Source organism: Chelonoidis abingdonii, chromosome 11 (genome assembly GCF_003597395.2).
Source record: "Chelonoidis abingdonii isolate Lonesome George chromosome 11, CheloAbing_2.0, whole genome shotgun sequence".
In the NCBI taxonomy this organism is placed as follows: domain Eukaryota; kingdom Metazoa; phylum Chordata; order Testudines; family Testudinidae; genus Chelonoidis; species Chelonoidis abingdonii.
In genome coordinates, this window is record NC_133779.1 from 62,778,916 (window position 1) to 62,789,912 (window position 10,997).

Genomic DNA, 10,997 nt, shown 5'->3' on the forward strand with positions numbered 1-10,997 from the left:
GGGCAGCGGGAGGCAGGGGATGGGGGGGGGAAGATGGGAGGCATGGAGCAGGGGTCGGGAGGGGGCAGGGAGACAGAAGGGGGATGTAGGGGGTGGAGGAAGAGCTGGAGAGACCCTCACCTCTGTCTCCCACCCACAGGCAGGGCATCCTGCGTTCCCCCCCTGCGTGGACCCTGAGGTGCCTGGTCCTCCTGTTCCCCCCCGGCTGGATCTGCTCCAGCCCAGGGACCCAGACCCCCCACCCCAGGTGAGCGAAGCTGGCTGGGAGGCAACCGGAGTGAACGCAAAAGGGCCATGGGCAAGCCAGTGCAACGGTGGGCAGGGAATATGGGTGAGTGTGCGAGAGTGAGTGTGCAAGGTGCCTCCCCTCTAGTGTAACCATGTCCCCCTCTATCCCCAGGACCTCCCACTGCCCCCCTTGGGCCACCCCAGCCTGAACCCCAGTGACTGGATCCGGCATCGGCCACTGCCCCCCCACCCCAGGCCCCGGGGGCCCCCTGCCCCACCCCTCTCCCAGGGGCCTGAGGAGCCCAGCTGACAGGGGGCCAGGTGGAGGGGTTGACAGCACCGGAGACACAGTGAGTCATGGGGGGGGGAACAGATGGACGTGGGAGGCAGATGGATGGGGAAGGGGAAGGGGAAGGGGGTGGGACAGCTTCCTTTCTCCCTTCCTCGAACCACAGCTCTATCTTCAAGCCCACCGACCCAGGTGACCAGAGAACCCAGGAGTCCAGGTAACTGCAGCTCAGCTCCCCGCACAGCACAGCCAGGGTGAGTCTGTCCTACTGCCCCGCAGGCCCCCCCCACTTGCTCCGGCTCGCTGGTTCCCGCACCGACCCCCCCTCACTGTCCATCCGTCTGTCCCTGATGTGTGTGTGTCTCTCTCATTCTAGGTCACCTCCCCAGGACTCCCAGCCAGACCCTTGCAGACCCCGCCAGGACCCACGGCCAGCGAGGGGGAGGGGTGACCTTATACTGACCCTGGGGCCTCAACCCATGGCCCCCTATGGACGGCTGAGTCCCAGGCCCCCAGTCAGCACTGCACAGAGACCCCCCGACTGATGACCCAGAGACCAGCCAGACCCCAGAAAGCAGTGACGCTTGTGGGATCCGAGGCTGGGGGGATTCAGCGGCACCAGCGTGGGGGCTGGGGAGTTGTTTAACTGGGGGTGTCTGGACTCCTGTACCTCAAAGAGAAGCAGTAAAACAGGTGAAAGGACGGGATGGCCCATCTGTCTGTCCCTTCTGGGTCTGTCTGCCCCCACAGCCCCCCTGTCTGCGCCACTGCCCTCCCCAGGAATATGGGGGGAAACGGCTGAGGTGTGCGATGCCAGCTGCGGCCACCAGGTGTCACCAGCACCCCATGGCAGACCAGCTGCAGGGTGAGGGACAGACAGACAGACCCTGCTGACCCCGACCCCTCTCTGCCCTTTCAACCCTCCCCCTCCTTCCCCATGGCTCCCCCACGTCAACTACTGCCCCCCTGCAGGAGGGGGTTAACCTTGGGGCTCCACATCTGGGGGTGGCTCTAGAACAGGGGGAGGGAAGGCAGGTGACGCCCCCTCCTTGGGGGGGAGCAGGGGCTGTGCACAGCAGCTGGGGGTAGGGGTATCGCTGTGTAAGGCGGGGGGCGTTGGGCAGCTGAGGAGGGGTGAAGGCGGGTGCAGCTGGGCCCATGGGGAGCTGGCCCTGTCTGAGCTCCCCGCCCTGCCCCCCAGTGGGGATCGATTCCTTGCACACACACCCCACCCCCCCTGGGATGTGAGCCCATCTCAGTTCCAGGAACAGCTCGATCAATGAGCCATGGAGCTGGAGGCTGCAGTGGAGGAGGGGTCCCTGTGGGGCACAGAGGGAGGATTCTGGGGTGCAGGTGAGAGACTGGGGGAGGCAGAAGTGGGGAGAACCCAAGTGCTGGAGGATGGGTCCCTGCAGGGCTGGGGGCTGTGTGTGGCATGGGACCCTAAGGCCAGAGCTATGGGGCTAAGACCCTCACTTTTCTTCCCCCTCTCCCATGAGGGTTCACCCCCCACCCAGGCTCAGCCCCTCTCTGACTTTCTTGGAGGGGCTGGTCCATGCTCTGCCCCACCCCCGTTTCCCACAGCATACCCCCCAAGCCCCATTTATCAGTCAGCCCCCTCCCCAGCTCCCCCAGAGCAGCCTCAGCTGGGTCCCCCCATCCTACTCAGAGCAGCTGCGACGAAGCTGTGCCCTGAAAGGAACAACCCAGCCACTGCTGTTCCCCAGGATATTTCTCTCTTCCCCTACAGCATCTCTCCATTCTGCTCTCCCTCCCCCACTTCTCTCCCCCACTGGGAGCCCCAGATTTCATCAGCATTTATAGCTGCAGCCACGCTCCATTTCCCCCACCCCACCCACCCCCTGGCTGGGGAGAGCAGAGCCCATCCCCATGTGCCCCCCTTAGGAGCTTTGAAGGAGCCTCAGGAGGAAGGGGGAGGTTTATGCAGGGAGCCCAGATGGATCATCCAGAGCAAGCCCCCGCATTGCTATAAGCAGGGCGGGGGGGTCCCCAGGGCAGCAGGAGGCTGTTTCCCTGGGGTTGGCAGGAAGCAACTGGGCCAGCCCATTGATTGTGGGGGAGGCAACATTGTTGGGGGGCGGAAGGGGTAAAGCGATGAGGAGTGACAAAGCCTGGGCTCCCCTCCCACAGCTCTGCCGGTGCCCCTCACTCCTGACTTGTAGCCCCCTGCTAGCGCAGCCCTGGGCTCCCCCTGCAGCTCTGCCAGTGCCCCTCACTCCCAACCCACAGCCCTTCCCCTGCTCCAGTTTTGTGGGGCTGGTGCTTGACTGGGTTTATGAGCCTGTTAATGACTTTGCTCTGTTTGTTGCTGACGGCAGCCTCCTGGCAGCCCATTAAATCTACCTGGCTCATTAGCCAGCCCTGTGCCCACGTGTCCATACATCCATCTCCTCCCTTCCCACAGGTTGCTTTGGCTCTATGCCAGGGGGCTGCAGTGTGGGGGTGTCTGTGCTGTATATTGGTGAGGGAGCCATGCCAGCTGGTGGGGCATGTGCCCTGTGCTGGTATTGGGGGGGAAATACTAGATGGGTACCCTGTGGGGATGGGGAGGGGATGCTGTGTGTCTCATGGATTTGTCACCAGGGGCTAGATAAGCTCGCCCCTAGCTGGGGGAGCAGGGTCAGGCCGTACCCATCTTTGCACTGACGCTGGCTCTGCCTGATGAGCCCACACGTTGGCCAAAGGACCTTGCAGGTTGCAAGTTGCGCTACGTTTCAGAGTGGAGCCATGTTAGTCTGTATCAGCAACAACAAGAAGGAGCCCTTGTGGCACCTTAGAGACTAACATATTTATTTGGACATAAGCTTTCGTGGGCTAAAACCCACTTCATCAGATGCATGGAGTGGAAAATACAGTGTGCTGGTATGAATACACAGCACATGAACTGATGGCCTTACCAAGTGGGGGTCAGTGCTAACGAGGGTGGATGTGGCCCAATCCCAACAGCTGACAAGGTGTGATATCAACAGAGGGAAAAGTCCCGCTAGGAGGCTGTGCCAGGGTCATGGCATGGTGTTATCCTGATTGTACAGCACGGAGCAGCAGACCTATGCTTAGCCTGCCCGACTGTGGGGAAGGGGTCACCCTAGAGCAATGGTCCCCAATGTGGGGCACGCCCACCTAGGCGGTCCAGAGGAATGTTCAAGGGGCACAGCAGAGCCAGGGCCAGCCTCCACAGGGGTCAAGGAAGGGGAGCCACCCAGCTGTGCTCAGGCCCCACACCCTGCTGAGGCCTCAGCCCCCCAGCCCTGGCTCCTGGGGAGCAGGGGTAGATTACATTACAGGTAAGGGGCTCTTTGGGGACCACTGCCCTAATCTGAGCCCCACTCACTAGTCGGCGAGATCGGAGGGGGGGATAGTGGCCTGCCTAAAGCTGTCTAGGTGCTGTTTGAGTTTCTCCTCGCTGGTGTCCCAAGGCCAGAGCTGGCTAGAGGCCATGGCGATCTGTTGTTTCTGGCTGGCAATTGCTAGAGGTGAGACGCTGATGCTGACCAGGCCTGGGGTCGGACAGGCAGGGCTTAGCCCTGGTGTGGGGCCAGCGCTGACACAAAGGCCGATGCCCAGGCAGTGCTGGCAGTAAGGTTCCTGCCAGCCGGTGTGGGCACTGAGCTGAAATCCCTGCAGACCTGCGATCAACGGTACACCCTCTAAACGTGGCATCGCAGAGGCCATGAGCACCCCGGCAGCAGGGAAATGCTGCAGAGGGAGTTGCAAACAGCTGGGTGAGGAGGTGCACAGTGACCAGAGACACTGCATGATGCCCCCTGCTTTCTGGGATCGCAGGCGCACCCCTGTGAACACCCCCATGACCTCTGGGTTTCTCCGCTAGCCAAGGACAGCAGTGGTGAGTGTGTGTGTGTGTGTGGAGGGGGGAGTGATGTGTTAAAGGGACAATCGTTCATCAGCCTTGCCCACCACAAGGTGGGAAACTGAGGCACAGGACCCTGCCCAACACACTGCGGGACTGGGTTTGTGTAGTGACGCCTGCTTTTCACCCGTGGGTGTGGAGTTTTCCCTAACGCTGGGGTCCCGGCACTTTTGAATGGAAGTTCTTTGTTGTGCGTGTGAAGAAACGTGCGGCCGCAGCGCTGCCAGGCGGGGTGTGTACATGTCCTAGGTTACTGGCTGGGGGCTTGAGCCGGGTCTGTGCTGGATTGATAAGAGGAGCCCTAGTTACTGACCACGACACGTGGCAGGAGGTTACAGAATTTATATGGGGAATTCCCGCCCGCTCTGGGCTTTGGGGTACCTGTTCCTGCCTCCTCTGCAGGGCCCCCCTTCCAAGGCACAGGGGCTGTCCTGTCCCCTGTTCCTCCTGCTGGAGACTGGCTGGCACAGGCGACAATCCAGGACCATTTGTGGTGGCTGCAGCCCGAGCCGCACATGGGGTCAAAGGGCAAATCACTGAGCCAGCACAAGGAAATGAGCAGCCTCTCCCCCCTCCTTCCACCCCCACTAAACAACTTCAGCCCACTCCCCTCCTGGGAGGGGATGTTAAACCCAGGAGTCCTGGCTCCCAGCCGCCCCTGCTCTAACCCACTAGTCCCCACTCCCCTCCCAGAGCCAGGGAGAGAAGCCAGGAGTCCTGGCTCCGAGCCCCCCCTGCTCTAACCCACTAGTCCCCACTCCCCTCCCAGAGCTGGGGAGAGAACCCAGGAATCCTGGCCCCCAGCCCCGCCTGCTCTAAGCCACCAGCCCCCACTCCCCTCCCAGAGCTGGGGAGAGAACCCAGGAGTCCTGGCTCTCAGGCCCCCACTCCCCTCTTGAAGATGGGCAGGTAAAACAGAACCCAGGAATCCTGATGCTCCTTTTCCAGTGCTGCTCCCCAGCTGCGCCTGCCGCTCCAAGCCTGTTGTGCTGATGCGGCGCTAACCGGCAGCTAATGCTTTAATTTCCTTCTCTGCCGTGGGAGGATGCGGCTGGGTGAAGCCTCCTCTGCATTCCCCACATCCCTCCGCCTCCCAGCTAACCCATGACATTGGTGCCCCTAGGGGGCCGGGCTCCCAGGCTGGGCAGCAGCTGGGGGGGGCAGTGGGGAACTGAGCTGCATCAAAAATAACCCACTCTCAGGTGCCTGGCTCCAGCAGGATGCCTAGTGCCCTGCCCCATGCACTCCGCCCCCTGAGCTGTCGGACTAGGGGGTGACCACTCAGGAGCCCAGTTATCTACAGCCCGAGATCGACTACACAGACCTCCTGCCCCTGCCCTGGCCTAGATCGGGGCCCCTGTCGCGCTAGGCGCTGCTTAGCCCAGGGCCAGCGCCTTGCACAGAGCGAGGGTAGGCATGTGGGACAGACACTAGATTGGCCCAGTTGCCCCCTCAGCAGTTGGCAACTCCCTCCCACTAGTTCCTTGGGGCCCCCAGGACAGGTGAAGCTGGGCGTGCAGCTGGCATCAGCCAGCCCTGCCTCACTTTTAGTGCCGGTCGCAGCAGGGGGACAACTGCCTGTGGGGAGGGCGACCTGGGCACAGAAAGGTCAGCGCTAGGGGCTGCAGCACAGATCAGACACACACATGCCAAGGGGGGCTGGGCCTAGTGATTAGACCAGAGGAGGGGGTGTTGGGAGCCAGGACTCCTGGGTTCTATCGGGGCTCTGAGAGGGGAGTGGGGTCTAGTGGGTTAGAGCAGGGGGGCTAGGAGCCAGGACTCCTGGGTTCTCTCCCTGGCTGTAGCAGTGGGGAGAAAGCCCAGCCCAGATGGTGCTGCCTGGTCCCTGCATGTAGCTGCTAAGGTTGCCGTAGCATGGGCTCCCCGGGGACAAGGGTGGGGGAGGAAATGCCTTTTCCAGCCCCTCTGCCAGGAAAACGGGGACTTGTGCAGGACAAAATCTCACAGGTGCCCCTTAGCCAATCTCCTTCCAGCACGCACGCATGCAAGGTGGAAAGCCCCTGGCCTCTGCCACACTCCCTGCCCAGATTAGCTGACTGGCTTTGGCCACAGCCCAACCTGCAGCCTTGTGTCCTCCTGGCTCTATCGGCGGCACCTCTCAGCCCTCAGGGGCCCCACTGTACCAGGGTGGGGGGCTGCAAGAAAGGGCCACATCCCCCCTGCCTACAGCCATTGCCCCCCCCTTGGCTCATGCTAGCTGGTGCTGGTCTAAATGATGGCAGCAAGTTTACATGCGCCCTGCATCCATGCAGAGGTTAGCACAGTTGGTAGTGGTGTGTGTCTTGACCTGTCCTTCAACCTGCCTCAGGCCGTTCCCGCTCCCCTGGCACCCCTCCCCACAAGCCCGCTCCCCTGCTGCGCCCCCCATGCCGTTCCCACTCATGTAGTGCCAATCTCACTCCCGCGTTGCTGGCCTCACACCGTTCCCCGTCCTGCACACTGGTTTAAATGGCGTTGCTTTTCACTGGTTCTGCAACTGCAAACAACCCCCCAGTGCCCATGAGACCCAGAGCCGAAAATCCGCCCCCTTGCATCCCCCCTCCTTGGGAAATCCCCCTCACTGGCCCAGGAGCAGCTTCCCAGCAGGAGCTGGGACAAGGGGTTGGGGGCAGAGGCATCCTCTGTTTACACAACCCCCCAAGCACAGGGAGTTCAAAGGGGCCCAGCGCTGAACTGGTGGGGGTCGGGGGTAGGAAAGGAAGCACAGTACAGACAGGAGCCAGCTGGGGGGAGGCGTTACAATCTTTAATACCTAGCCTCAGTGTACAGTGGGGGGGGGGCAGCAGGCAACAAGCAGAACAATGGTGGGGTGGGGCGCTGGAGCTGCAGGGGGGTAGGGTGACCAGATGTCCTGATATTCGGGGCTTTGTCTTACATAGCTGCCTATGACCCCCTTCCCCCCCTTGCTTGCCGGTCACCCTATGTGGGGGGCTCAGGGCCTAGACAGACTAGCCACAGGGGATGGGGGGAAATTCACCCCGCTCGAGTCCCCACTCCTAGGGCTCTTCCCAGGGGTGCGGGTGGCCCATGTCGGGGGAAGGGGGAGTTGCTCAGAGGATGCTTCCCCCTGCTGGGGAGCTGGGAAAAGGGGGGCCTAGGCTTCTAGCCCCATCCTCTTCTGGTGGAGCTGTGAGGGTCCCCCGAGACAGGGGGACAAGGGTGCTGGGATGGCACATTGCCAGGCCTGGAATGATGGGGGGTCTCGATAATCCTGGTGGGGGGAGGGCCTGTACTTCCCCCATGGTGGCCCCTAGGGCTGGGGGCAGGAAAGAGCCATAAATAGCCCCCAGTTGGGTTCAATGGGGGGGAGGGGTCAGCACAATGGACTGCAGCTCCGCCGGGTGGGGAGATGAGGCATGGTCCCCATGGCTGCAGCAGGGGCCCAGGTCTTTCATTGGGGGAGGGCCCCAGGCTCTGGGCACCATGGAAGCAGGAAGGTGGAGGTCTGGGGGATCCTCTGAAGGGGCTAGTAGAGCTGGGCTCCTGGGGGGGGAGGGGAGGACCCCTGCTCTGGGCTTCCCCAGTTCCAACCCCAACTCCACTGCCCCCAACAGACATTGCAGTAAAATAAACACCAGTGTCACGACTAGAGAAGGTCCTGGAGGGGGCACAGATAGAAACAGAGCCCTTGGGGGGCAGCAGAACCACCCCCAAAATGCTGCTAAACAAACAGGTCTCGTAAAAAAAACATTCACAACCAGAGACAAATACAATTTGGGGAGGGGGAGGTGCTGGGGGACACAGGGAAGGGCAGAGATGGGGGGAGGGATGTGTGTTCTGGGGTACCAATGCTGGAGGTGGGGGAGGGAAGGCAATGGGGGGCTGCTACCATGAGGGGCATGTGCTGTGGGTAAGGGGGGCCCTGGTGCTAGGGTGGGTAGAGCCTGAGGGTACCAGTGCTGGGGGTTGCAGGGGATGTGGGTCAGGGGGTGCTGTGGGAGGGTTGGATGGAATGTGCCCACCTGGCCCTGACTCCCATAACTGGGAACAGGTGAGAGTCTCCCCTTTCTCCAGATGCTGTGGGGAGCAGGGAATCCATGAGGGTGGAGCCTATAGGGGGACAGTGTGCTGGGGGGCAGGGGAGTCCATGGGGGGCAGGAGGGGGCCCCCCATGGCATCTGAAAAAGTCTCTTGATATAAACCAGGCATTGAAACAAAAAGAACTTGGTGGATGGAGTAAATGCTCCCCGCAGCCCCTGGGGGTGAAACAGAGGGGACAAAATCCATCTCTCCCAGCCGGCTGCCGTCCCAGCCTCCTCTTCCTCTGGGGGGGGAGTTCCCAGTACAGCCATCTGCTGGGGCAGGGCTCAGCACTGGGGGAGGAAGGGAGAATCACACACTGCCCCCATGTCCCAAACCCACCCTCCACCCCGCCCCAGCCAGCGACAACCCCACTCTCCTTCTCCACCTCCCCCCCCATAGAGGACAGTGACCCCCAACTCCGCCAGGGTCTCCACCCCAGCACCCCAAGGGAGGGTCTCCCCCATCCTCCCCTCCATCTCCAAAGCCGCAGCCCCCCCACCTCAGGCCTCCAGTTCCCTCCCGCTGCCCCACTTCATGCTGCCCCCAGCAGTGCCCCCCAGCTCACCTCGTGACCCCCGTCGCCCCCCCCACCGCCCCCGCTCGGACTCAGCAGGCCCGTCTGCTCGTTCCGTTTGTCCGTCTTCATCTCCACAGCCGGATCCTCCGCACCACCCTCCTTGAGTGTCCTGCGGGATGGAGGGGGGTGAACCCCGCGGGGTGCAAACAGACAGATGGGGGACAAGGGAAACAGAGGGGGTGGGCATGGGGGGGCATCACACAGAGATTTCTGCCACCCCCCAGGCAGGGGAAGGAGAGGGGGAGGAAGGTTCTCGACAATCTCTCCCCCTCCCCTCAGGGCAGTGTCCCCGCGCTGCATGCAGTCGAGGGGGGAGGGTTGTTTTGGTGGGGGGAGGGGTGTGGGAGTTGGGGGGGGTCACTCACAGTGATCTCTTCTCCCCTGCCCCACAGGACAGGTGTCCCCGTGCTGCGTGCAGTCGAGGGGGGAGGGGTGTTTTGGTTGGGGGGGATTGTGGGAGTTGGGGAGGTCACTCACAGTGATCTCTTCTCCCCCGCCCCACAGGGCAGGTGTCCCCGGCGCTGCATGCAGTAGAAGAAGCCGACGATGAGCAGGAGCAGCAGGACACAGACCACGACAGCCACAACCGCAGCGCCACTGCCACCCTGGGGCTCAGGACCCCCTGCTGCAGGGAGAGAGGGGGGCGGTGAGCCCGGACGCCTGGGTCCCTTACACTCCCCCCCAGCACTGCTGCCTCTTGGGGCTCAGAACCCCCCACTGCGGGGAGAGAGGGGGTGGTGAGCCCGGACGCCTGGGTCCCTTATGCTCCCCCCTCCAGCACTGCTGCCCCTGGGGGCTCAGGACCCCCCACTGTGGGGAGGGGATTGAGCCCAGATGCCTGGGTCCCCTACATTCCCCGCAAACCACTGCTACCCCCTGGGGCTCAGAGCCCCCCCCCGCTGTGGAAAAGGGGGTGAGCCTGGACACCTGGGTCCCCTACACTCCCCCTCTCCAGCACTGCTACCCCCTGGGGCTCAGAGCCGCCCCCCACTGTGGGAAAGGATCCCTGTGATGGGGTGTCTAACCCAGGCTGGCAATGGCAGGGGAGTCCAATTAGCCCATTCTGACACCAGGAGGGAGACATGTGATTACAGATCAGACCCAGCTGGGGAGAAGCAGGCAAGGAGATTCCTACAGCAGGAAGGCCTGAGGGCGGTGAGCAGGGGGCCGAAGGGTCTATGCAGCCCCATGCGCGGCCAATCCCTGAGAGAGGCCAGGTGAGCGCAGCCTGCGACAGACGCTGGGACCAGGCCAAGGTAGGAGTCGCAGGGGGATCTGACAGGCTGTGGCTGGAACACGAGTGCCGAGAGGGCCTGGGGCTCCCTGACCACGCGCATGAGGACGGTGGCTGGTGAGCCCAGATCGGGGTCACGGGCTTGGTCCTTGGCCCCCCGACTTTGGGGTTTCGTTTGGACTCTGTTCCTGGGGAAGGAGCCAGGCGTAGAAGAAATGGTTGTAGGAGACAACCTTAATTTGAGTGATCATGAGCTAATTCAGTTCAAACTAGATGGAAGGATGAACAAAAAGATCTGGGACTAGGGTTTTTGACTTCAAAAGGGCTAACTTTGAAGAGTTAAGGAAATTAGTTAGGGAAGTGGATTGGACTGAAGAACTTGGGGATCTAAATGCGGAGGAGGCCTGGAATTACTTTAAGTCGAAGCTGCAGAAACTATCAGAAGCCTGCATCCCAAGAAAGGGGAAAAAAAACCATAGGCAGGAGTTGTAGACCAAACTGGATGAGCAAGCATCTCAGAGAGGGGATTAAGAAAAAGCAGAAAGCCTACAGGGAGTGGAAAATGGGTGGGATTAGCAAGGAAAGCTACCTTAGTGAGGTCAGAACATGTAGGGATAAAGTGAGAAAGGCTAAAAGCCATGTAGAGTTGGACCTTGCAAAGGGAATTAAAACCAATAGTAAAAGGTTCTATAGCCATATAAATAAGAAGAAAACAAAGAAAGAAGAAGTGGGACCG

General features: G+C 61.6%; 1 protein-coding gene and 1 long non-coding RNA gene across 2 annotated transcripts in view; one reads left to right on the plus strand and one right to left on the minus strand.

Annotated features, from left to right (window-relative positions):
• The first annotated feature begins 143 nt into the window (after positions 1-143).
• Positions 144-1,202, plus strand: LOC116823905 (uncharacterized). Its single transcript, XR_004373535.1, has 3 exons — positions 144-247; positions 401-578; positions 894-1,202. It is a non-coding gene; the product is annotated as an uncharacterized LOC116823905 (long non-coding RNA).
• Positions 1,203-8,110: 6,908 nt separating this feature from the next.
• Positions 8,111-10,997, minus strand: part of BCAM (basal cell adhesion molecule (Lutheran blood group)) — a 37,102-nt gene continuing 34,215 nt past the window's right edge. Inside the window, exons 14-16 of the mRNA XM_075070487.1 lie at positions 9,505-9,652; positions 9,016-9,136; positions 8,111-8,740 (exon numbers count right to left, since the gene is read on the minus strand). Of these exons, the coding sequence (XP_074926588.1) occupies positions 8,735-8,740; positions 9,016-9,136; positions 9,505-9,652 (275 nt within the window). The 3' untranslated portion in view covers positions 8,111-8,734. The remainder of the gene's footprint in view (positions 8,741-9,015; positions 9,137-9,504; positions 9,653-10,997) is intronic.